The sequence below is a fragment of the Triturus cristatus genome, chromosome 8 (assembly GCF_964204655.1).
Source record: "Triturus cristatus chromosome 8, aTriCri1.1, whole genome shotgun sequence".
Lineage (NCBI taxonomy): Eukaryota > Metazoa > Chordata > Amphibia > Caudata > Salamandridae > Triturus > Triturus cristatus.
The window spans coordinates 411,513,656-411,541,263 of record NC_140591.1 but is presented as its reverse complement, the minus strand read 5'-3'; the positions used below and the strand labels follow the sequence as shown (position 1 = coordinate 411,541,263).

The window sequence follows — 27,608 nt, the reverse complement described above, 5'->3', positions numbered from 1 at the left end:
TACTAAGCCTAATACCATATAAATGCACTCATGCATATGCACACAACAACAGTTATCCATAAATATACATACATTGCCATATGCATAGCAGGTATTATCAATATAGACCTAGATCCTTATACATATACATATATATATATATGAAAACAAGGGTGTCCTGTGCACGAGGGAGCACTCACATGGCAGGCAATTCATCAGAATTAATTTCTTCAGGGGAACCGGCAAGTTTACACGCTGATTTATATCTTCTGCCTAACGCGTTTCAGAGCCCCTGGCTCCTTTGTCAAAGGCTGCCTGCAACTTCCGCAAATAACTTCCAAGGGACTCACAACATTTTGTACATTTTTTATTTCCCTCTAGTGGGTTCAGGTGAGTATTTTCACAAGGAATGCTGGTATTCGTAGTTTTGCCCTGGATTCCTTTCACCCCTTCAGTGGGGTTTGCTAAGTTGCAGACAATTAATGATACATTTAAAACCCACTGGGTTTTAAATGTATCATTAATTGTCTGCGCACGGTGAAAAACCTTAAAAAAAAAAAAAAAAAAAAATAATAAATACATAACTTAGCATTTAAAAAAACGTACAAATTCACTGAAAAAACCATAGGTTTCACACATGTTATAGTTAGGAATTAGCATTTAAAAAACCTTGCAAATTCACTTAAAAAACCATAGGTTTCACACATGTTATAGTTAGCTGGACATTTCCCTCGTAAAAAACCAATGAAATTCCCCCGTTATAGTTAGTAAAGGGAACTATAACTCACGCGACCGCAATCCACTGCTGATGACGTCAGATATTACATCACTGATGACATATGTGTCTTTCTGTAAAATAAATATTTATTAAATATGTATAGCTAAAGGTTAAAGGAAAGAAAAATGGGTAAATAAGTGAATAAATACAGTGATGTAATATCTGACGTCATCAGCAGTGGATTGCGGTCGCGTGAGTTATAGTTCCCTTTACTAACTATAACGGGGGAATTTCATTGTTTTTTTACGAGGGAAATGTCCAGCTAACTATAACGTGTGAAACCTATGGTTTTTTAAGTGAATATATATATACGTACATACATAAATATATACATACATATGTATATACATAAGTACATATGTATATAATATACATACATAGGCATTCACATATACGTGCACATAGCGATGCTATCCTATACAAAGTATAGACCCATATACATACACATATGTACTTTCATATTACTGTGTCTATATACAAGGGCATATATACATGTGTATGGTTTAAATATACATACATTGTTATATACGAAGCCTATGTTCTTTTTTGTATGCATTTTTCCTACTGTTTCTGCAGTGTGTTGTGAGTATTGTGACCATGTAGGAAGAGCCAGCTCTTGACTAGCCCTCTGAGGCCGAGATGGTTCTCAGTAGACCTTATTTTTAGCAGTAATGAATTCCTTAGTTTAGTCTCTTGTACAGAGCGAGATGTGCCTGCCGTGGTTTTTTTCTTGTATGCTAGGATTTTGAGAAAGTGTTAGTCGAGAGCGCAGTTTCTTGTGTTGGATGTATTTTGTGATGTTCCTCCTGATGAAGTCCTCCTGTTTGCAAATGTATTGTCTTGTGGTTGATCAAAGCAGCTTGCAAGTGGTTCGTCTGGCCACTGGTAACAAGCGGAGGGCTTTCAAGGCAAGGAGATATTGGCTTGTGGCTTTACATGTAGAAGTCGTCTGATAGCAGAGTTGTGAATTATTGACAGTAACCATGTCAAAAGACGGCTCTTGCTGTCTTAACTATCCTACATAAGAGAACCATACACTTAACTCAGTAGCGATACCAATACATAAATAGTAAGATCTTTCCGCAAAAACTATAACAATACTTGAGTTTATAAATCCACAATGATGAACACAATTTTAGTCAGCAGCAGCAGCAACAAATTAAGGTCCAGATCACTTACTTATTGTCCTTATTATTCAAGCCAAGCTGTTTATCCTAACAGTCCTTAATATCTGTCTCTGCAACATGTTCACTAACTCGTGTCACATATGCTGCAATAATATGCACATAGTTATGTTGTGTGAGGTGCAAAATAACTTATTTATGTAATTAATGTTTAAATCATTTAGTACAGGGCTGCCTATTTGCAGTCAACCGAGTTTGCATAGCTATAAAGTTTTTGGGCGTCCTGTCATGTGTGGTAGAAGACACAAGATGTTTTCTGGGCGAACTCTCAACTGAAACTTTAGCTGTGGCTTAAAGAGGGTCATCGCTAGCCTTATTTGTATGGTCCCGGTCTATTCTTGACTGTGTGTGTAGAGGATTCCTAGTGAATTCATGCTTCTTTAAAGAGGCTTGTCCACAGGTCTGTTTTAAAAGCTGTCCTCTTAGTTGGCCTGTCTTCAGAATGTTAACTCAATATTTGAGAAGTTTGAGAACAATTGAGAATTAACCTAGATTCAAGCTCTAGATCAAGTTAGAGGTGGATGTTGATGGTATGAAAAACATCACTGCTACAAGCAGTGTAAAGAACTAGATGGCTGATGGTTGGTTGTATCTGAAATGGGACATTTCACATTCCCCGTTATTGTATACTGGCACAGAGTGGGTGAATATGGTGACAATCATTGGAGTACTGTTAAATAACAAACCATCCCTTTTTCACCAAATGTACTTTTTAGTTGTAAGCATACAGTGCTAATCTGCGACTGGTTCCAAACTGACTAGTTTAGATAGTGTTAGAAAGTTACCATCGGTTACTAACAAGGTTAAAAAATGTGAAGCAAGGACGATCATACAGGCAAAGCGCTTAAAATGTGTGTCCTGTCTCTGGGAGTCACAGAAACCGGGCAGCATTCAAAGTGATAGAAGATCTGGGGAAGAAACATTTTTTTTGTATTCTCCGATTAGGCCAGATTCACCAAAGCTCCAAGCCAGAAATGGATACCTTTTCTCTTAGGTTTATGTTAGGAGTATATTAACAACTTTTGGGAATTTTGAAGTACACCTAGATACCTACCTGAAGTCATGATATGACTTAGGGGTCCACTACGATGGCGGGCGGAAAAAGTCCGCCTGCCATCATAAGGGAGCCAGGGACTGACCACCGAGGTCGCGGCGGTCCCACCATGTGTATCAGGATGCGCCGTCCACACTGGCGGGCGCATCCTGTGCCTTTCACATTGTGGGTGGATCTGCTGGCTGAAGACCCGCTCGCAATGTGAAAGTACTGTGCAGGGCATTGCCATGCACTACATGGCAGGCATCACGTGGTGCCTGCCACGTAGTGCATGGCAATGAGGGGGGGTACCAAAGGTACCCGCCATGTGCACCACCCACCACCTCAACACCCTGGGGGCCTGTAACGGGCCTGTTATGGAGTTTAAGGCACAGGGCGTAGGGGGGGCCCGGGGGAGAATATCCGTCCAATAAGCTGTACCCCCTGCGCAAGCCTACTCCGGCGGAGTAATTTGTAGTTTGCTGGGATCTGGAGGCTGCCACTCATTGACCTTGCCGTAGGCTCTAGAGGGGACACGCAGAAAGTGAATATATGCATTGTTAGATTTACGGTAGGAGTGTCGTGTGTATTAGATTTTAAGGTTAGCCACATTACATCATCTGTCTAACAATGTATCCAGACTTTCTGCTTAATTGTACATAATGTGAATAAATAATGTTTTTTAATTTTTGTAATAAATACGGCCGGGGGTTACACCCCCTAATCCAAAAGTTGGTGTGGTCTTATTACTTACCTTGAAGAAGGGAGGGAGACCCCATCCGTACAAGGGCTGCGGGTTCAAAAGGTAAATAGGGGACTCAGGGAGTACTAGGCCATATGAATTTGCACTCGTTTAACTCTGTTTGCACCTATGTTTTTTCTCTTTTTTCGGGTCCCCGAGGTTAGAATTTCCCTTTAGTTTCCGTCATGGTCTATCAGCCCTTGTTTTTACCTCCTTATGTATTTCTGCTTACCGTATTAATATTCAGCTTACAGGAGCACTAGGTGGCGCTAGCCAAGATGGCCGCAACGGTGTGAGGCTCCTGGCTGCCGGACCCCTCGTAGTCGGCCCACATCCGCGGATGCTGTCCTAGGTCGGACCTAATGCCCGGCGAGTGCGGAGAAACCGATGCCCGACCCTTGGAGCGAGTTTGGCCTGCTTTGGCACCTTTGAGGCTGAGTTAGGCGGCCCGTAGCCTGCGCTGGCGCGTGGGCTGCATCCCTCCGGTTCTATGTGCGGCTCCATCCGCTAAGGGAGGCCCCGGCGCACCACGAGGGGCGAAGGCCACACGCTCACCATCGGCTGCCGCGGGAACAGAGGGCGGACGATCTGCCCGTGCTGCTCACTACTGGCGGCGGAGAGACTCCGTTAGGCGGGTAGATCGGCCCGCTTTAGCCTCGACGGCCCGGGGCCGCCTGGGGGCCTGTGTCGCTGCCTGTCCCCACTCTACCCGGACGCTTGGCCCGGCGCTGCCTCCTGGGGGATGGGTCGCCCTGGCCGCCCCGTCGTGCTCTCCTGGTGAGTCCCTGGCTGGCTGAATCTGGAGGTGGCGTAGGCGAGGCACTCCCGACGGCTGCCCCGTGACCGGAGGAGCTGTGGTCCGGGCCCTCGTTGGACCTGCTTCCGAGGTGAGCTGGGGGATGCGAAGCTTGAAGGGCGCTGCCCGGGGGTGGTGAAGCCCTCGTCGGCGGGCAGATCGGCCCGGAGCAGGAGCTGCCACTTCGCCGCTGCCTGCGTGGGACGACCCCTCCTGGCCCCCCCCCGGTGCTCTCCCCTGGCGGACCCCTGGTGAGGAGACCTGGGGAGGGTGCGGGCGGTTGCCGCGCTTGGGACAGAACCGTGCCCTTGGCGTAGACCTGTGCGGACTGCTGTGGTGGCGCCCCTGAGGACCTGACCCCCAACTTGGGCACATTGCCGGCAGAGAGGGGTCCTCCCGCCGTGCCTTCTCCGGAGCCGTGTCTTGCCCCCGGACCTGGGGGGGGGGCTGGGCTGTCGTCCCTGGACCCTCCTGCTGTCTTGATCGCACCGGCGTCCCGGTGGCCCCACCACATTTCCTCGTTGGGCACCAGTGCGGGTGGAAATTCTGGCTTGAGGCTCCCGCTGTGGCGACGACGGCCTGGTCCGGATCCAGCGGAGTGGCCGGGCGGCACCCTTGCCCTTTCTTTCCCATCGATCTCCCCCCTCTTCGGCCTGGTGCAGGGGGGCTGCCACGTTTGTTGAGCGGGAGCCGTCTGCTGGCCCTCCGGGCCTACTCTCGGGCCCGGCCTGTGCTCCATCGGTCCGCCATGGGCAAGGAGAGGGTCCCAAGCTGCCGGGTACATCTCACCAGACGAGGATTGATCAGTTCGCCAGCTCGGACCCTCCGGGCGGGGGGGGGCTCCGGCCCCGAACAAGGACCTGGCCGTCATCCTTCAGGCCATTGATGCCTCCCGCACCTCCCTGGAGGGGATGGTTGGGGAGGTGAAGGTTGATGTAGCGCTTCTACGGCAGGATCTCCGCAATGCCACAGCCCGCATTGCGGAGGCGGAATCCCGGATCTCCACGGTGGAGGACGACATTCACTTGCTGCAGGATCAGGTCAAGGAGCTCACAACCCACTCCAAGGAACTACACAGGCGGGCAGAGGATGCCAAAAATCGCGCCCGTCGCAACAACCTTCGCCTGGTGGGCTTTCCGGAGGGAGTGAAGTCTGGTCGTGCCGACGATTTCCTTGAGCAGTGGTTCAAGTCCTGGATGCCGGAGACCGGGCTGTCGACCTGGTTCGTGGTGGAGAGGGCGCACCGGTCGCTGGTGGCCAAACCTCCCGTGGGGGCTCCCCCGCGCCCGTTTATCCTGCGGATCCTCAACTTTAGGGACAGAGACGCTATCCTGCGGGAGGCGCGAGTGCGTGGTCCTTTGACTTTCAACAACCACAACATTATGGTCTTTCCGGACTACACCCGGGAGGTCCAGGAGCAGCGCCGCTCCTACACGGAGGTGAAGCAAAAGCTGCGCTCCCTGGGTCTTCAGTACCAGCTCCAATTCCCGGCCCGCCTTCGTGTTGTATTCCAGGACAAGACACTGTTCTTTGATACGGGTAGCCTGGACTTGGCTCACTGAGGAAAGGCCTCTGCGCCCACCCGCGGGGGTGTCATCCACTGCGGGGCCCCGAGGCCGAGAAGTACCTGTAACCCGGCGACCAAGGCGCAGGAAACGCACGCAGTCCCGGCTGCGCCGAGGAGTGGTGACGGTCCGGACCCGGTCTGCCAACGCTTCTGAGAGACGTGTGAGGGATTCATCGGCCTCCTCTGGCGCATCGTCTCATGCGGATGGGGGACCCCGGCGCTGCTTGTCACCCAGGCCGGGGGGATCCCTTGCCCATCTCACCGTACAGTCTGACTTGTCTGACCTCTCCCGTAGTCCTGCCCTGTAATGTGTTGTCTGCCCCGGGTATCCACGGGGGGTGAGATGGCCCTGCTCGAGGGCGGGGAGAAGGGGACTCTGCACTCTTAAGCTTTCTTGCTACTACCTAGGACGTATCACTGAAATCCGTACTTCTGGAGGAGTCCACTACGCTCTTTACACCTGAGCATCTAAGCTTGGGGTCTTGTAACTGTTGGGTTTGTTCGGGCGACAGATGCTTCCGTTTTCGAAGTGTAGGGTGGGGGGTGGGGGCCTGGGGTTGGGGGCCTGTTGGTTGTTTCTTTTTGGGGGACTGTTTTGTTTGGGTTGGATTTGTTTTTCTTTGAGCGTCTTCTACTACACCACACTCAGTGCATCGCCGTGCCTCTCCACACACTCACCCGCGCGGGCCCCACTGCCGCTCGCCCTCATGCGCGGTCCAATGATCCTCCCTGGTGTGGGACCCGTGGTCCTGGCTTCTTATGGCCACCCCATCATTAGCGTGCTCTGCTCTTACCATTCCCATGGGTGATCTCACCTCCAAGGCTCATGTGCGCATTCTGTCGTGGAATGTGAATGGCTTATTGGATAGACTCAAGCGCACTGCAGTCCTTAAATATGCCCAGCGCACCGAGGTCGACGTCCTCCTTCTCCAGGAGACCCACCTGCTGGGTGAGAGGTGTCCCTTCTTGGCCAGGTACGGGTACGACCGGGTGTGGCACTCGGGATTCTCTCGCGGATCTCGGGGAGTCGCCATCCTGCTGCGCCGTTCAGTCCCCTTTGTCTTTACCCGGGTGATCCGAGACCCCCAGGGGATGGGGATCGCTGTCAGCGGTACGCTGGAGGGTCGGCCGCTCAATTTCCTGTCACTCTACGCGCCGCCCACCGGGTTGTCCCAGGCACTATCCCATGCCACGTCTATGTTGGCCGCTCTCCCACCGTGTGCAGTTGTTTTGGGTGGGGATTTTAACGCTGTCTCTGCCCCGCAATTGGACTCCTCAGGTCTGGTATCGACGCCCGCGCTGCGCGGGCTAGGCAGCTGGTGGGGTGGGCAGAGGCTCAGGGCTTATGCGACGCTTGGCGTATCTGGCACCCGCACGCACGGCAATACACTCACACCTCAGCCGCCCATCACACTCACGCACGGATCGACGCAATCTTTGTCCCTTCCACCGAATGTGTGGGCATCCAAGATGTCCAAATCCTTCCTAGAGGGATATCCGATCACTCCCCTGTCCTCCTAGGTCTGGGTCCCCCGCCCCAAGGGGCCCGTCAGATGTGGCGCTTCAACGCCTGGTTTCTCCGGGATAAGAGGCTCTGCAGGGGGGTGGGATCCGCGTTGGCGCAGTACTTTGGCGATAACGATGGGTCAGTCTCCTCGGCGGGGACCCTCTGGGAGGCGGGTAAGGCCACCATCAGGGGGGCCGCCAAGGAGCTGGTGGTGCGGCACCGTCGGACGCAGCTCCAGCAACTCACTGCCTGCGAGGCTCGGGCGTTACGTCTGGAGCAATCGCTATCCGCGGATGGAGATCCGGCTGTAGATAGACAGCTGCGGCTTTTGCGGGAGGAGATTCGCCAGCGGTCGCTGGATGCGGCTAAGCTCCTCTGGCAGTCCTCGGTGGCGAGGGTCTACGGGTGGGGTGATAAGAATGGTGCTCTGCTACACCGGCTGGTTACATACTCGGGGCGTCGCGCATTATCCCGGCGGTCACCGATTCGGAGGGCCAGCTTCAGTCCTCCTCCGTGGCCATGGCAAACGCCTTTGCTCAATACTACGCACAGTTGTACAGAGCCCGGGCGCCGGAATTATCCCTAACTTCGTTACTTGCAGCTCATAATTTAAAGCTTCCTTGTCTTCGGTCCAGTGACTGGGAGAGTCTGGAGGTACCCATCTCTCTAGAGGAGATTGGGGAGGCGATAGGGCGCACATCCGCGGGCAAGACCCCGGGACCGGATGGATTCCCTCAGGAATTTTATGCCGCCTACAAAGACCTTCTGACCCCTCGGTTGAGTGCCCTGTATGCTGCGGCGGTTAAACGCGGCTCCTTCCGTCCGGAGGCCGACATGGCCACGATTGTGGTTTTGCCCAAGTCCACGCCACCCTCTTGTGATAGGTCGGCCTACCGGCCGATCTCCCCCATTAATACGGATATCAAAATCTACGCGGCGGTCCTGGCACAGAGGCTTCGGCCCTTCTTGTCAAGCCTGGTGCACCCGGACCAATGTGGCTTCATGCCGGATCGGGGTACTCACCACTGCCTCCGTCGACTTCATGTGGCTCTGGCTCACCGCCACCGCATATCCCCATATCTCACGCTCCTACTCGCCGACTTCGAGAAGGCTTTTGACTCGGTTGGGTGGCCCTATTTATTTGAAGTCCTGACTCATATGGGTTTCGGCCCGAAGTTTGTCGGAATGGTGCGGGTCCTTTACGCGCGCCCTCGTGCCAGAGTGCTAGTTAATGGGGCGTTGTCGGCCGGGGGACACGGCAGGGGTGCCCACTGTCGCCCCTCCTCTTTGCCCTTGCTATGGAACCCCTGGCCGCCCTGGTCCGCGTGGATCCTCTTCTTCGGGGCTGGGAGTGGCCGGATCTTGCGCCCGACAAAATAGCCCTTTTTTCGGACGACGTTTTGTTGTACCTTAGCGATCCGGCACGATCTGGTCCCCGTGCGCTCCATCTCCTGGGCCTTTTTGGCCGTGCGTCTGGCCTCTATTTGAACCCGCACAAATCGGTCCTAGTGCCTCTGCACCCCTCCCGGGAATGCTTTGACTGGCAGGACAGGATTCCTCTCCGCCGGTTCTCTTTCAAATACCTGGGTATTTGGGTCTCCCTTCTCCCAGAGCTGAGTTGGGCCCTTAACGTGGCCCCCCTGGTCAAGAAGGCCAAGGCGGATCTGGCGCACTGGCACTCGCTCCCGCTCAACCCGCTGGGGAGGGTGGCACTCTACAAAATGATGATTCTCCCCCGGTTCCTTTATGTACTACAAAACACCCCCGTGTCCTTTCCGAGGCCTTGGTTCCGCAAGATGGACGGGCTGGCGACTCGATTTCTCTGGGGTGGTTGGAGACCACGGCTGGCCCTGTCTACGTGTCGCCTGCCCACCTTCGATGGAGGGCTCGGTATGACCAATCTCTACCTCTACTATTTGGCCACTCGCCTCCTCGTCATTCATGATTGGTTCGGAGGGGGATGGTCCGACCCGGCCTACAGGGTGGAACTGACTGCCTTGGGTTTCCCCTGCATTTTGGATCGCCTGTATGGTGCTCCCATCCCCGCTTCCTGCCCCGGCATCATTAGAGCGATCTTTTTGGCCTGGCGAGCGGCGCTTCGTCACACCCGGTGGACCGAGCGGCTGACTCGCGCCACTCCCCTTTGGCATGGGACGTGGTTGCGGGACGTTGCTGCCCTGGAGGGTTTTCGATCATGGGACCTGCTCGGCATCTCCCAGATGGGGGATGTCTGGCGGGGGGGCGCATGTGCTCCTACGCGGAGCTGCAGGCGCGCTTCTCCCTTCACTCATCACAATTTTACAAGTACCTCCAGCTGCGCCACGCCATACGCACCTATACTCCTCTGGATGTTCGGTTGCCAGACCATAGTCCCCCGGAGGCTCAGGTCCTGCTGGGTAACCTAGGCAGGGGGGGTATATCCCGTATACACCGTTCTATTATTAACAATATCCCCGCGGTTCAAGACGGCTTGAGGGGCAGATGGGAGGGGTGGGTGGGACCCCTGGACGAGGTGGACTGGCGGGACGCTCTTATGGCCCCCCGGCTGGTGACGGCCTCAGCCAAGCTACGGCTGATTCAAATATACTATCTCCACACGGCATACCTCACACCGGCGCGTCTACGCCGGGCGGGCCTCTCAGCTGACGCATCTTGCCCCCGCTGTGGTTTTGACCCGGCCGACTTCATCCATATGGTGTGGTCCTGTCCGGATCTTGGGGATTACTGGAGGGGCATAGAGGCTGATCTCACAGAGGTGTTTGGCTGGGAAGTGTCACATAATCCTAGACACGCCCTGCTGGGCATCACTGACGTTCTACAGGGTACCCGCGCAGAGAAGCTGTTCCTTATGACAGCGTTAATGGTGGCAAAACGGGATATTGCAGCGGCATGGAAACACCCACAACCGCCTGCCTTGGCCAAATGGAGTGCTGGTGTGGACTGGTGTGCGGCCCAGGAACGGACTCTCTACCAGGCGAGGGGCTGCCCCAAGAAATATCGTAGAGTATGGGGGAAATGGTTGGGCAATGTATTCTGATTGGGTGTTTCGGGGGGTAGGGGCGGGGGTGGGGCTTTGGGTGGGGACGGGTGGGGAGTGATCTCACTCCGTGCGCTTGTACAGTGGTGGTTCGTCAGGCTCAACGTTTCTTATTGTGTTTTTACAAAACCTAATAAAACTTGTTTATCAAAATATTCAGCTTACAACCTGACTGTCTTTTGACATCCTGGGTTTCCCGTCTGCTGTCTTAGTCGGACAGTAGCTCGTACTGCATATTTACCGTTTAGACGGATAATATTCATTCTGTCGGTCTACCTAGTTTTTCTGGCTTTCGATATATCATATTCCAGACTCGTATGTCATTTTTTTCAACCAATCATGTAGCTAGTCCATAACCCTTCAAAGTCCTCAGTCAGCATCGCCAATTGAATCCAGCCCTGGCTTTCTCTTACCCCTTTTCCCTGTTTCCCCTTGATTCCTCTTGATTCCTCAGACGGGGGTGTATTAGCTGCCTGACACCTACCTGCAGAGGTAGTCAGTGGTTCTCGATGGGCTTGACAGCTGAGAACTTGACACTCCCTTTCACTGGACTGTGCGGTGTTTCAGAAATTAGTTTTTTAGGCATTTCTTTCAAAGATGTTGCATTAAAGTTCATTGCATTGTAGCAGGAGTGTGCAGCACAGATCCAAGACAGCCGGATCCATGCCATATTTCTAGGCTAGCCTAATGATACATTTATATAGAGTGGATCCACATGAAATGTATTTACATTGTCGGGTTCCACCCCTCGGGGTCCTCAGAATTGTGCTGATGCTCAAGGGGGTCCACCTCTCGACGGCCCCAAGTCCGGAATATAAATACACTTGGACTATTGGGATAGTCAAGTGGGGGAAGGAAAGGGTAGGCACAGCGTGGAGGGAGATCTGCGGACGACAAAAGTACACTAGGTTAATGCTACTTCATGTATCATGTGGAACAATTAACTTTGATTTTTACACTTTGTATTGCCCTGAAAGGCCTAGAACGTACTACCTGAAACGTAAGAAGGTGGGTGGTTGAATAGCCTGGATAGAGAGCACGCATTGGACAATGTTTCCGAAGTTCTCCACCTCAGACGTCTCGCTACAACAGAGAGAGAGAGAGAGAGATTCCCCTGGCATCACATACCCAAAACACATGTGTGGCACTGCTGTCTCAGCAAGACAGAAAACGCCCGTACACCCTCTCTGGTCCCCCTCGCCTAGACAAAATAATTGTGGAGATAACAAAAAAAAGACAACAAATCTCAGCACAAGTGAATGATAGGGTCTCGATACAATACAGTCTTGTACAAGCCCTACTGTTCCTGTGATCAAAGTTCTTTGCAGTATATCCATATACCCTTGACGACTTGGCTGACTCAAAGCAAGGTAAAGGACAATGTCGCACTCAGGAAACGAGAATTACACGTTTTAGGTGAACAAGGTTCTCTCTGGTTACATAAGTGTACTGTGCATGATTTCAAAACGGTCAGCTTTCATGCATCACTACTTTAGCAAAGGAAGCAGCCGCTCCCTTCCAGTAAGCTAGCTGTTACGCACGGTTCGCAGTCTTCCTCCCTGCATGAGACCACGTCCTCGCCGGTCTCTCCAACAGGGGGATACAAAAACAGGAGTTCCTTCTCCTTGGAAACGCTCTCCTCTGATATGCAAAGCACCTGAAAGGCGGTGGCAGACCAACCAATAGGGGAAAACAGGGAAGCGCTGTGGTGGCGTGGAGAAGAACCACCCCTGATCTATGGAGGGGCGTTGGAGCAATTCCTGGGACAGACGGCCCCGTAAATAGTGCGGACCGCACTCTCGCCATCTCGTAGGTCTCTGGGTACTGCTGCGGGCATTCGCCTGAATAATCGGCGACTTCTTCCGGGTAGAGCCTCCCTTATACTCATTCCCGTGGCGGCGCGCGTGCGAGTCACGGGAGACGCGACTCGCGCGTTGCACACCGGGAATTGTAGTTCTGGTAGCTGCTCTTCCGGCTGCAGTCAGTGCCCAACCGGCGGCGGAATCCTGACATACATATCCAGTGGTCTTCCTGAAAAACCTGCATGGCTCTCGCCTACATTTGCAGCTCAGTTACCGCCAAAATCAGAGTTCCTCGGCTTCGCTTTCTCTTGCATGTTGTCAATTATCTTTTTATTCTACCATCCTGGTTATGTTGTTTGGTGTCGTCTAAGGCAGTGCATGCACTGTCTGTTATGAAACACGTTGTTAGCTTACAGCGGCCCTAGACCTGGCTCACTGCTTACCATTGGCTGGCATCACTGTCACTCTCATTTGCTTGCTTCTTATTTGTCAACTTCAATAGGATTTCCTTCCCCTTCTTGTGTTTGGCCCTCTCCTTGTCCTTCAAGTGCTCATTTTTAAGGTCCTACATTTTCCTTTTTGTTTAAGCATTCTAAGAGAGGGCTTGTGTTTCCAGCTGTCTCCCTCATGATGTTTCCCTCCATCCATGTTCCTCTTTCTCACTCTCCCTCAGTTGCCATTCTTTCTTCCTCCCCATCCACCTTCCCTTGCTGTTTTTACTTCCCCACCATCCCCTTGTCTGTCTGCTCCTCCAGCCCACGCACCTTCTGTTGTATGTTTGCTTCTCCTACCCGCCCTTTGTTGCCAGCCTGCTTACCCATCCCCTCCCTCTGTTGTCAGCTTGCTCTTCCTTCCACTCTAACCTACCCTCAATTGTAGATTGCTGACTCTGCCACCCGGCCTCTGCTGTCAACTTGGGCCCCATCCCCTACTTCCCCCCTCTGTGGTCAGCTTGGTGCCCCAGCCCTTTCCACCAGCCCTCCGCTGTCAGATTCCTCTCTCAGCCCCTCCCATCTGCCCGCTGTTGCCAGCTTGATTCCCCATCCCCTCCCACCCACACTCCATTGTCCGCTTGCTTCCCCATCCCCTCCATTGTCTGTGTGCTTCCCCATTATCTCTTGCGTGACCTCTCGTCTCACCCACACCCTTCTTTGCTGTGCTCCCCACTTCAGTGTTGCCTCGGCCCCCTAGACCACTCATTTATTTTAAAAAAAAGCAAAAAAACAATGCATTCGCGCTGGCAGCGTCATTGTGTTTTGTTTTTTTATATATATTTTAGTCGTGCTGCTGTGCAGTATGGCTAAAGGAATAGCTCTCATAGGTGAGACATATTGACTTTGCCAATACTTGTTTTTGGGATAGGTACCCTTTTGAACTCATAGTTTCTGCAGTGACTCAATTGATGTTTTTTATTTTTATTTATGTAAGTCTGGTTTTATATTTTTCATAGTTTGTTGAACTGCTTGATCTCCATCAGGATGGCTCAGTGAGTTAACTAGTCATTGCTGACATGAGGTATGATCTGCAGATCACAATGTTGAATCCCTGCAGGCCCAGCTCAGCCTTCCATCCTTCCGAGGTTGGTTAATTGATTAACATTAGTTTGTGTAATAGTAATACCTTGAATTTACAGCTCTTAGAAATTGCAGAAGTGTGGTACGAAGCTTTTTATAATACATGATAAAATAATAGTAATATTAGTTCTTACTATTATTACTATTTTATTTTTTATGGGAGAAGCATATACATAAAATGCTTGTATTCATATTGTGCAAATTACAAAGTGAATTGTATCCAGCTTGCTGAATAATATATGATATCCGTTCTCCAATGCAATGTTACTGACTTTGTTGACCTTAGAAGGATGAAAGGCTGAGCCAGTCCTGCTCTGTTATTCGTTGTTGCCCTATACCACCTTGGGCAAGGCCTTTGCTCGCTTAGACACCTTGCCAAGTTGAAGAATGTGCGACAGCTGCCTTTGTGTGAAAGAGCAGTCCACACCCTTTGATCATTTTGCGTTCTTTTTTCAGAAATTTCCAAACGAAGGACTGGCAAGTGTTGTTCGAAACGTCTTCGACTTTGACTCCTACAACCAAGATATGCGAGAAATTTTGATAAAATCTTTGCATAAACATGGGATACCTATAGGCGCAAAGCCCACCAGCGTGCATCTGGCCAAGGAGTAAGCCTTTCTAAAATCTTCCACATCCGCCGTTTGCATTTTTGTATAACGTTTGATAAATCTGTCACCTGCTGCTAGCTGATGGAGTTTCACCTGGATAACTTGAACCGCTGCTGAAATGGCAATATGTGTAAATATTAATAGGATTCATAAAGTGCGTTACTGGCAAGTGTTAAAAAGTGCAAACCCAGTAACGTTTTGTTTTACTATATTAAACATTACAATGAGGAGTTGTTCAATTATTTTCTAAAGCCTAATAAAGGGAAATATTTGTTTCTTACTCAGTCTATGTGTTTTGTTGCTATTATAGAATATTTCCCATAACGCAGCCTGCAAAGGCGTTAAGACTAAACTGTTCCTCCATTTGAATACTTCACTCAGGCACCCATAAAGGGGTGTACTTGTTCCTCACAATCTGTAGTACAAGCTGTGAAATATTACCCATTTTAGTCGTCATCAGGCGACACACCACGATATCCACCCCCTCTGCAAAAACTCGGCAGTGACTTAATCAAAACACACATCCAAGTAGGTCCCTTGTGGTTTTGACGTTTTTAAATCCTGGCCGTGTTGATAAAAGACCGCTATCATGTGATTAAGCACTGTGCTATTTTCTTCCAATTTCAATTTTCTTGTTACTGGTCAGCATTTCTCAGTTTAACTTATCCAGGCAAAGGCTTAACTCACACGGTACAAGTACTGGAACAAGAAACAAATATTTCCCATCCAAGATGGCGGCCGGATGGCGGGGGTGCACTTTATCTGGGACAGCCAGGATGAGGCTCAAAGGACCGGAAGTTGCCAGCCCACGGCTCAGTACATTGAGATGCTAGCCCAGATACCCGCAGCACAGCAGGGAAAAGCTTTTGTAGGGTCATTGCGGCTGTAATTTGTAATCTGCATTGTCAGTCTTTTTTTTACAACATTTTTGTTTCATTTTTTCGACAAATCAGACACTATTAACGGCAGTTTGTTGCTTGTTCCACACTGTTGGGCTTTGTTGTGAGAAGATAAGGTTTATATTATCTTAGGTTGGTCCCAGGTCTGCTCTTGAGTGTACCGGGACCTTCATCATGGCTCGAACTCCACATTTTTTTTTTTTGCAGATTTATATAGCGTGAACTCGACCGAAAGGTATTGGAGTGCTTTACATGAGCACAGGTTACGTTACACAAGGACACATACATTTTAATTATTTTGGGCCATGGGAAGATTAAGTGATTTGCCCAGAATCACAGGATGTGGAGTCGACCCTGAGGCTCGAACCTTGGTTTCCCAGCTCCAAAGTCGTCAGTGAAGCCGTAAGACCACATCCTCTCCCCACACCAAAATTCTGAGGGCTTCAGAGGTGGTCCCTGGGATTTTCAGCACCCGGGCAGCTCTTCCCACGCTACATAGCGCACTACAGCATGTCATAGCGTGGGATGCGTGCCGGCCAAACTCAGGCCGTGCCCTGGCAAAGGACGTGTCTGTCCTTGCCCATCATTGACCAGAAGAGGCCGGGCTGGGCCAACCCCTGGACACCTGCTCCAGGAAAAAAAAAAACACACACGGTACTGTGTATTTAGTAGAAGTGACTTTAGCAAAACCAGATAGTTACACTTGGAGATGAACTGGGGCTAGACACTATTTACTCATGACCAGTGCTAATTTTGAAACAGGAGCCGTGCTCAGTTATTGAGTTTCATGTAGTTTCATTGTAGGAGCTGCTTGGCCCATTGTTATGATACTGGTGATATTGAGGGTACTGTTGCTTCACTTTTATCTGTCCCCATTGAATTGCACGGGGGCTGGGTTGGCTATCTGGTTGTCGAGCAGGACCAAACCTCTTTTGCCTTTTTCTGCTTATGTGGTCAATATAGGTCTTAAGCGACTGCATGGGCAAACACAAGGCCGCAAAGGCCCCACCCATGGCTGATACTCCCCGCACCACAAATAACTCCTTCTTAGTGTGGGCAGTAAATGTCATCTCTAAAGAAATGGATGTGGCAGAACGATGTCTATCTTTGGGTGTCGGGGACCCTGGGGGGCCTAACATTGATGTTGCTTTGCCCCCTGCATGTGAGTTGCAGCAAGGGGCGTTGCAACATTCTACTGTTGTTGAGGGCTCGGTGTTCCTACAGTTCCCCATTTGCCATCAGAGGCCGTGCCAGATTCCCTAAGTGAGAACCCTACTTTTATCGCCCGCCTTCCGACACGAAAGAGAAAAAGAAAGTGTAAGAAGGCTCCAGTGGTAGCTGGTGGAATGTGTGCTTGTGTGCCCACCGCCTCAGTATATCCGAAGGCCGTTAACTGCCCAGTCCCTTTTGATGAGACACACTGGGCATCATTTATGATCAGAATTACAACTGTAATGAAAGATCTATTATCCCCAATCAGAGAAAAGTTGGAGTGCCTGATTGGAGAAGTTGAAAAGATTAAATCTTTCTGTCAAAATGTTCCTTCTGGTGATATGAGGGTCGATAATACAGATAAGTCTTCACCACAAGCCATAGTACTCTCTTTGCCCGAAACTAATTCCAGGGCAGCCCAACATCATACAGGAAATCTCCCTGGGGTTAGCTTTGTTTCTGGGCCAACTCAAAGGGACTTTGCAAGTATATTTGTATCAGAGGATAAAACACGGTCTACTCCTCTGCCAGGCTCAGTGGTTAAGGCACAGTTAACATTAAGCCATATACATCATACTGCCTCGCAATTCTAGTGGGGGACAATGCTGTAAATTTGTTAGGGCACGATGTTATGATCAATTTGCCTCCAGCGTGTTGCCCTTATGTGGCCTATTTGGTTAAGCCCCCTCCCAACACCCCCGCTCCCCCCTTTTTGCCGCCAAGTCAAATAAAAACCCATGAAACCTTGAAAAATAGAGTGATACACTGGCTCTATAGGAATTGTCAATATCCAGTGGGAAGAGCACACCCAATTTTACTAACCAAGAGAGTGGGATAGGTTGGTCATTTGAGCAAAGAGCCTCAAAGGTTGACTGTATTATTATTTTTTTTTAAACATTTTTTATTGAGGATAGGACTTGCAATGTTGATATTTACAGCATAACACAGTCATGTAAAAGTGGTTTCCATCATCGTCCATTGTAAAACAGAAGCATATCTCACATCTGGCATACATTGTAAGGTTTACAGTGGATAAACAGTTTTCGTATTGCTCATCATCTTCTGAGACCGGATCTACTATCGGAGGGGTGCAGGTTCCTCCCCTAAACGTATTCCAGTCTACCATCTGCCCCCCTGACACTGCCTCCAAACCCTCCTAGTCTGATGTTCCAGGCCCATCTCCAGCCAATTAGAGGCAGAATTCGCCATCACCTCCTCCTCTGGCAATCCATCACATCGGACAGGTGGGTTCTACCCTTCCCTCTATGACACTTGTCTTATGGTCGCATGTCGGTGGATCATTTGTCACTTTTCCACCAGGAAGTCTCCGCTGTTTTGGCCAAGGGAGCTATAGAGAGGGTCCCTGCGCCAGAAGTAGGCCGTGGTTGCTATTCCCTCTACTTTCTGGTGCCCAAGAAGGACAAAGACCTATGTCCTATTCTAGACCTACGGGCCCTCAACTGCTTGTTCCAGAATGAGAAGTTTAAGATGTCACATTAGCTCAAGTCCTGTCTGCCCTCGACCCCGGAGACTGGATGGTGGCATTGGACTTGCAGGACGCTTATTTTCACATTCCTGTCCTGCCAGCCTACAGACGCTATCTACGGTTCACGGCGGGCCATGAGCACTTTCAGTTCACGTGCTCCCCTTTGGCCTTACCAGTGCCCCTCGGATGTTCACAAAGGTGATGGAAGTGGTCACAGCTCATCTGCGCAGATCAGGGGTTCCAGTCTTCCCCTATCTAGATGACGGGCTGTTGAAGGTGGGCTTGCGCCAGGCTGTTGTCTCCCACCTCAAGACTATGGTGGACCTCCTATATTCGCTGGGGTTCACTATAAACATGCCAAAGTCACACCTGACGCCCTCTCAGACGCTCCCTTTCATCGGAGCTGTTCTGGACACAGTGCAGTTTCGGGCCTATCCTCCCGAACAGCGAGTCCGGGATATTCGGGCTATGATACCGATGTTTAAGCCTCTATCCCGGATTTCAGTGAGAATGACTCTGAGGCTGCTGGACCTCATGGCCTCCTGCATCCTCCTGGTGGACCATGTCAGGTGGCTTATGTGAGCTCTGCAGTGGGACCTGAAGTTCCAGTGGGCGCAGCATCAGGGGAATCTTTCCGACTATGTCCAGATCTCAGAGGGGACTGTGACACATCTGCAGTGCTGGTTAACTAACCAAGATTGGGTCAGAGGCTGATCCCTCTCCCTTTCCCAACCAGATATAATGGTAGTGACGGATGCATCACTCCTGGGATGGGGAGGCCATCTGGGGAGGCAGAGATCAGAAGCGTCTGGTCTCCTGCGGAATCCGGGCTTCCATAGCAACCTGCTGGGGCTCTGGGCGATCAGACTGGCATTTAAGGCAGTCCTTCCCTCTCTCAAAGTGAAAGTGATGCAGGTGTTCACAGACAACATCACCGCCATATGGTACTGCAACAAACAGGACGGGTTGGGGTCGTGGACCCTTTGTCAGGAGGCTGTCCACCTCTGGCATGGCTGGAACATCAGGGAATAACCCTGGTGGTTCAATACCTGGCGGGTTCTCTGAATGCCAGGGCGTACAAACTCAGCCGTTGGTGCTTGGTGGATCACAAATGAATTCTTCATTCGGAGGTGGTGCAAGGTAAATTTCAGTGGTCCGGAGAGCCTTGGTTAGATCGCCTCAGAAGAGAACACGCAATGTCAGAAGTATTGCGCGCTGGAGTTTTCAAGAGGGCACTCACTTGGCGGCTCCTTTCGTTGCGAGTGGAACTGCGGCCTCCTGTATGCCTTTCTGCCTGTACTACTTCTGCCCCAAGTGCTCAAGAAGATCAAGGGCGACCAGGCCGCACAAATTATCCTTGTGTCTCCGGACTGATCATTAAGAGTCTGGTACCCCGAGCTTCTGAGCATGGCCATGGATCCCCCTACCAGACTGCTCCTTCGGGAGGATATTCTGTCGCAGCAGCAAGGGATGGTTCTTCACCCGAACCGCTCCAGTCTCCACCTCCTTGCGTGGAGATTGAGCAGCAACAGTTGACAGCTTTCGACCTTCCGCCTGAAGTCTGTGAGGTCATCTTGGTAGCCAGGCGTCCCTCCCCTAAATCGGTATATGCCTGTAGATGGGACAAATTTGTGGCATGGTGCACAGCAAATGCTGTGGATTACCATTCTGCCCCTCTTTCAGAGGTCCTTTTGTATATACTTTCTTTGGCCCAGCTGAGCTCTGCTCTGGGCACTCGCACAGGTTATCTTGCAGCTATCTCTGCTTTTCTTCGGCTGCCGGGTTTGTGACCTGCGACGTGCCCTGCTTCCCCCCGGTGGCAGTTGGAGCATACCAGATAGAGCTGGGGTCGGTGCGGGGCCTCTGGGGGTCGTGTCTCTGTGTCTGGCCGGGTCTGGACTGTTCCCATGAGGCACAGAGTGAAGACTGATTTGCATATGGCTGGGTCCAAACTGGGGTGGCGTAGTGGGCAAAGAAATGATGGATTTAACCCAGCTCTCTTGACAGGGGGGAGAATGTTTGAATCATTCAGCATTCCATCCATCATTTGTTGTAGTTACACATTGCTACCTATGGGGTGCGTGTGTTTTTAAAAAATAATAAACCTTTACAAGTTAGAGGAAAATTGTTTCCTAAAGCGTTTATTATGTTTACCCATGTCAGTCTCTACAGAGATTGCTCACCAGGAGGTTGGTCTACAGTATCTAGAGTACCTGATTACACTGCGCCATCTGCTGCTTTGGCACGCTCTAAGAGTTAAAGACGAGACAAGCTTCACCAAATCAATTATCCTAGATTGTCTGTCCTTGGATAAAGCTTTGTGCATTCCTTGGTTGGGCTACATTAATTCAATCTTTAGTAGTTTTTTTTAAGATGCAATCCGGTCATATCCCTCTCAGGTGACCTCAGTAGCCAAACAGTTTATTAAAGATACCTTTATGAATTATATAAAGTTATCTCGCATGTGGTCAGAACGGGGAAAGTCAACTTTTATGTTTCATATGTCACTACTGTTGGAAGAAGGCTGCCAAAGCTATTTATCCAGGGTTACTAATTTATCGCATCGTTTTGTTTTAACTAGATTTAGATTTGGGACCACCCATCATCTGGTAGCCTTCCCGTCTATGAAATCTTGCCCCGTAGATACAATCCCTTGTCCCAGAGATGGGCTGAGTAAACAAAGCACAATTCATTATATGCTATTCTGTGATTTTTATTCGAATTTTAGGTGTTTTTATTTAAAACCCTTTTTGGTAGCACGAAATATTAGATCACATATTGCCCCTCTGAAATCTTTGCTTGACCTGAATGATAGCAGGTCTGTTTTAATATTGCACTTTTTATCTTGAAAGCAATTAATTAACGAAAAAGTATTACTTTATAAATAATAAAGGACTGTACCACTATTCATAGATTTGAGGTTTATTAACTGTATTCTGTGAATAAGGATGAAGTTAACTATTTATTCTTAAGTACTGTTCTGGATCGTTTTCACAGGTTTTAATTGCTTGTATTTGTTATTATGGGTTTTAGTTGCTTGTATTTCTTTTTTTATAATTGTATCCACTTTTATGGCTGTTTACATATACTGAGTAAAGCCTAAATCAAATCGAATCGAGTGTGCCATTGAATCATGGCGCTACGCCGGTCTGGTCAGAGATCACACAGTAGGTCAGTAGGAGGAAAGATGAAGGCCAACAAATAGTGGTTACGTGTGGGAAATCAAAAGGCAAAAGAAAGGTGATGGATAACACTCAGCCACCGCAAACAAGCATTGGCATTGACAATAGGTGTTATGGTTGTGTGGCACTTACAGACATGCAGATAGACGCACAGTATTTTGGCACATATGCACAGAGATTCATACATTCATGCTCATATGCAGACACAGCAATGTGTGCAACTATATTGATAGGCCTGCTAGCACTCATGCATACAGACTCATGGCATTTAGGAGCATAGCAGTGAGCTGCTGTGGTCACAGAGTTCACCAGAAATTCTATACATATTTCTAAAGTTGAGCTAGTTTTCACAAATTAACAAGCTTCTAATGTCAGTAGTACGCAAAGCTATCCTCAGGACCTATATTTATTATTAAGATTCAAGCAGACCCAAAAAGATAAACAAATCTAGCTGTGAATTGTATGAAAACCTGGCTTGAGTGTTTTTGGTTAATGAGCTAAATGACTGAATCAGGTATGGGTAAAGAAGGAATATGTATTTGCAGTTAAAGTCCTTATCTAAACTGCTTTAAGAACAAATTATGCTCCACATAGACTGAATCAATGGTGAGCAGCCGGTGATTACATCACGTATTGGCAACATAGGCTTATTACTGACACTGGAGACTGAAACATTGAGGCCTGCTCCAGTTCTCAAGTATAGACCCTTGGATCCCTGTCAATTGATGCATACGATGGACTTAGTTCCACATATACAGAGTGGACTTTACATAGAGCAACCGATGAATTTGAAAAAAGATTTTGTGTTTACCGTATACGATCATGATTAATGTATGCAGGGTTATGTATGTTTTATGTACCATATATTCTGAATTATTTGTAAACATAACTAGTATAGATAATTCTGTTAAATCAGATGTTGTATATACCTGTTCCTTCTCTAAATAATTCATGGCCATTCAAATGGCATTTATGCCTCTAGTTTAATTCTTCTTGTCACCACTCTGGGACATACTATCGATATTTAATTTTTGATTGATAATTTTCAAATGATCACTTTGTTGGCAAATTATCTTTATCTAGGTTGATACCCAAGCGCTCTCAAGGGGTTATTGGGTTGCCTACCATTTTGATGTGCACCTTATAGTGTGGCACAAAAGAGTGACTTCAAAGCTATGGCATTCACAAGCGGGTGCGTCAGAGACCAATGTGACTAGACTAATTTGCCTCCTATGGCAGTGTTGGACTTGGCCCTTTCTGGAAGGTCATCCCCAAACCTTTTGCATTCACTCCTCATTTTTTTGCTGCACCCGTTTTTCTTTGGCTTTGGGAGTCTTTATCACTGCTAACCAGTGCTAAAGTGCTTATGCTCTCTCCCTAATACATTGTAGAATTGGCTTATACCAAATTGGCATATTTGATTTACTTGTAAGCTCCTAGTAAAGTGGCACTACCTGTGCTAAAAGTCTGAAAATGAAATGCTGCTAGTTGGCCTGCAGAACTGATTGTGCTACCCACTGAAGTAGCCTTTAAGCATGCCTCAGGTTTGCCATTACAGTCTGTGTGTACAGCATAAACTCTGCCAAAATAAACCTTTTGACAGCCCCAAAAGCGTCATTTTTATTACATATAAGTCACTCCTAGGGTAGGCTCTCAGGAGGCCAGAGGGCAGGGTGTAGTGTATGGAAATATAAGACACTCCTAGGGTAGGCCCTGGGCAACACAGAGGGCAGGGTGCAGTGTATGAAAAAAGTTGGGCATGTACTTATAAGTTTTACATGCCCTCATAGTGAAAAACTCTTAAATTAAATTTTCACTACTGCAAGGCCTATCTCTCAGATAGGATAACACTGTAGTTAACTTTATTACATGTATTAAGCTGTAATGTCAAAATGGGAACAGGTACCTTGTTCGTGTTTGGTGTCTTTGGAATTGTAATGAAAAATCCTCTCTTGTGGTGAAGTCAGATATTCAATGACAATTTTGAAAGTGCCACTTTTAGAACATTGGCATTTTCCTGCCTTAACCATTTAGTGCCTGCAGCCTGTCTCTGGGTCACATGACTGGGTGTAGCTGATAGCTGGGCTTTGTGTATGCCTCCTAGACAGCTACACACTAGAGAGATCATAGTTGTGCCTGGTTGGGCTATCACTGGGACTGGCACAGCCGTACTAACGCTTAAATATGCTGTGTTCTGTCTCCACACAAAGGGATTCATACTCCTTGTAGTTATTCTGGAGCTAGGACAGGGAATGCAGGATGCCTGGGAACTTCTAAAGGAAACCTCTAGAAGCTTCTCTCACTTCAAAGGAAGGTTCAGGTATAAATCTAGGACACCAACTCTTCTGTACACTTCTGGTCCTGTGAATGTTCTGCAAGGAAGAAGGACTGATGTGCTGCTGAAAGGACTGCTGCTCAGCTGGATCGCTGTTCCTAAGGACTTCTGCCCTCCTGTGCTGCCCTCTTGCCTGGGTGAGAAGGACTGGACCTGCATTTGTTGAACCCAGGACCATGGAGTGACTGCAAAGGCTAGTTGGCTGGACTCTTGACTAGAGCCTCAGGGTCAGAAGGCTCCAGCAACCTTGAACCCAGCACCTGGACTCTGCTATCTGTGAGTAGTGCCCTGGCAAGTGGGTGCCACCCCAGCCCTGGACCCTCAGAAGTGGGCCTGAAGGTGATCTGCCAGCCCCTCTGTGGATCCAGCAGAACTGATGCATCTCCTCTGCTGCGAGAATTCTCTCAGCGCAATGACTCCTCATCTACCTCACAACCTGCATCAGAACCACTGCTGTGCAAAGCTTTACTGACGCAGGCCCTCGCATCGCGACTCTCACATCGACAGCAGTTTTGACCATGGCACAGGTTCTCACTTCGCAGCCTCGTAGCTCTTCGGAACCGACACATCGCCACAGCTGCGTGACGCGGAATCTCTCAATGCCCTCAACCAGGATTTAAGGTATATTTATTCAGTGTGCCTGATTGGATCCCTGTAGCCGGCCCGTGCTCCATCGCGATCAGCCCTAACTAGTGACTTTGTCCTGGTCCGGTGCGACCAGGTATCCTCAGTTGACACTGTGTTTTTTGGCGCCATTTTCACTGAAATCTTTGCAGTTGCATAGCTCCAGTACTACTGATTGGATTATTTTAGTTTTAGCCTTGTTTTATTTACTAAAATGAATTTACTTTATGTTTTGAAATTAGTGTGAGATGTTTGTTGTGTGGTATTTTTCCCTTATCTCTGTTTGAAGTGCCACATAAATGCTTACACATCACCTCTAAGTTAAGCCTGACTGCTCCGTGCCAAGGTACCAGAGGGTTGAGTACAGATTAATTTGGGGATTGCACAAGGATTGTGGTTGCTGTTTGAGAGGAGTTTCACCCCCCTTCCCCCAACAAAACCAGTAACCCAATTTCAGGCAGCATGTAGACAAGCAAACTGCCGTCGCTCAAGGTACATGAAGCCAAAATATATATATGTATGTATTATTTGATGAATAAATTACAATATGTTTGGCAATAATGGTATAAGTGCCATTTCACATAAAAAGGGTCAGTGGGCATTTCTAGACTACCCATGTTTTCATCCTATTGCAACAGACATAGAGTACCCGGATCCCCAGGCCTGTCCCTGCCCCCACTCTCACTCTGCTATCCATCCACCATATCTATCCGACCTTTTTCTGTCTAGGTTTAGAAGAGCTGTCTCACAGAAGATTTGTCAGAGGGTAGCAGTTGGCAACATTCTGTGATAATGCCTTTGTGGTAAAGAGGAATTTTCTCTTACCATCCACTCTGGCAGTTTGAGCTTTCCAGATGTACTAATAGCCTGATATCTGGTTTCCGGTGGGGCAAGAAGGGAAGTGAGGTATCCGGGGTTTGAAGACGAGATCCCATCCTGTGTGGGTGAATGTGCCAACCCCGCTCTGCTGGATGGGCCTAAGGTAAAGTTTGGTGTGTAAGTTTTGGCATGCACCTGGTCCCCTGAAAAGGTCAAGGCAACACTCTTGATTTTTTCTGCTTTTCTCTTTTTTTCTCAAGGTCATGGTTTAATGACACAAAATATGTCTCGTTCTCCAAAATGAGTGCCATTGCTCACCCCCTCCAAGAAAATTAAGCCCTGACAATAACTTTCAAATACTTAGGTCTTCCTTCTCTCATGGCGGAACGCCTTTCGCCATGACAGAAGTATCCTTTCCCCATACTAGAAATATAATTTACCCCCTAATTCCCTCAGTATAGTTTGTGATTGGAACTAATATCACACTTAGCTGCTGAGAGAAAGCTGCAGGCTGTACTATATGCAGCCAAGGCAGCCAACACCTTGTGATAAAGCTATTTTATTAGCACCGTTGGACAAAACTATGTTATTAAATTTTGTGTCTTGTTTTTGTGTAGCGGAGCTCAGGCACAGCTTGAAAATGATTTCCATAAAAGAAATGGTTACAGTAGGGGGGCGTGTAGCTGAGGAGCTTCTGCGCCACGGAATCCAGCCCTAATCACATCCTCCTGATGCCATCTGGGACCTGGCCTGCGGTGCGAACACCAAGGGCCATGTATCTACAAGAGAATGTCCCACAGAGTGGACGAACTCGTTGCCAGCAATCTCCGGCCAAACGGGCCGGCAGCCACAGCGCGCTGCCATGATGGCGGACAATGCTTAGTACAACAGCCGATGAGCTCAGCTGTAATTTCGCGATCCTGGCACCGTCCTGACGTAGAGAGAAGATCCCTCTGACCAGTCGACTCTCGTCCCGCTGGGGAGCCGTGGTCGGTGTCGACAACTACTCGACATGCCGGCCAGTGGATGCATTGCGCTGCCAAGACAGCGGGTGGCAACTACCTCCCGAGTCCCTGCCTCCTATTAACACCCATGGTGTGCACCGAGACCGAAGAAACCCTTGTCACTAGCCAGGGGGCGTTAAGGTTGGCGAAGCTCCACATTTACCGACTGGTGTGTGGGAGTGCCTGACATTGGTTGCACCTCCTGCAGAACTGTGAAACAGGCCGCTACCGGTGTTTCCTGATGGGCACCCAGTCCTGGAGATCGGCTTACACGGCGCACTCCCACCTCCCTGTGCGGCCGAGCTCATCGAGTGGCTGTAATGGGCAGTGGTCTCTGGTGAGCTACCACTGCTCATTGGATTGTGGGGACATATAGGTGTGGACCATCCCCTACGTTCCAACTTCTTTGCACTGTAAAAATGCAGAGCCCGGCCCCCCACTAGCATTTGAGCTGAGAGTGGGCCTCTGTGGGGCTGATGTGAGTGAGGAGGGCGGCTTCTGCTGTACCCTGTGGTCCCCAGGTATCTCTCATCTCCCCCTCTCACTCGCTGTTGACAAGCTGCCTGCAACCCTTCTCCAGCAACTTCTGGGTGTGAGATTGTGTGCAGGGGATATTCGGAAGATCCGTGAGTTGCTGTGTCTGAGGGCCCTGCTGACGGCACAATCGTGAATACTGGCAAAGTGATCACAATTAAGAAGGCTGTATTCAGGAAACAGTTGGGACAGTCATCTCTCTGTGTGAATACTTCACTTTTGAACATACCCTACCACTCCTGAGGTGTGAGCCTGAACTGCTCCAGCCCGTGGCCCTCGACTGGAGTTGTAGGCCACCGGTCTTTTCAGCAGTGACACCACAGGCTTGTTTGCCTCCTGTCGGTTTTATGAGCCCCCCCAACTACAGTATACCATACTGAACGGACCTCTCAAGGAGCTCATGATAACTCCCCCTGACCACCTTCCAGCGGCTGTCCTTGTCTGTCCCCAAAGTCCTATTTTTCTAGACCCTTTTGGTGAAGTAGTTGGCTTTGTAATTATGGGGTTCACTAGGACGAAAACAGACAGACCAATATTACCAACTAGCTCCCAGCCGCCTCTTCTAGATGGCACTCCAACTAAAAACTTGGACATCAATTTGCCCTCTTCAGGTGCGACACCTCTTATGGACAAGCTAGACCTTACCCTGCGGAAAATTAGGGTATCATGCCAGGCAATAGAACAATACCTGGATGCCATTACTGCAGATGTGAGACTATTAAAAGATGCCACCATAAATTGTCAGACAAGGTCAAGGCTACTGAAGTGGTGCTCTCGACATTATCTCTATGTCATGGTCAACTTATTACACAGGTGGCCCTACTCCAATGTCAACTGGATCTCCTGCAGGATCTAGTGAAGGATGCGGAGGGGAGGGCTCGCTGCAACAATAGTTGCATTATTGGG

At 49.3% G+C, this 27,608-nt stretch overlaps 1 protein-coding gene across 1 annotated transcript in view; it reads left to right on the top strand.

Annotated features, from left to right (window-relative positions):
* The window catches only part of VWA8 (von Willebrand factor A domain containing 8), a 1,291,603-nt gene that overhangs the window by 756,809 nt on the left and 507,186 nt on the right, over positions 1-27,608 (top strand). Inside the window, exon 26 of the mRNA XM_085621802.1 lies at positions 14,456-14,607. Coding sequence (XP_085477928.1) covers positions 14,456-14,607 — 152 coding nt within the window. The remainder of the gene's footprint in view (positions 1-14,455; positions 14,608-27,608) is intronic.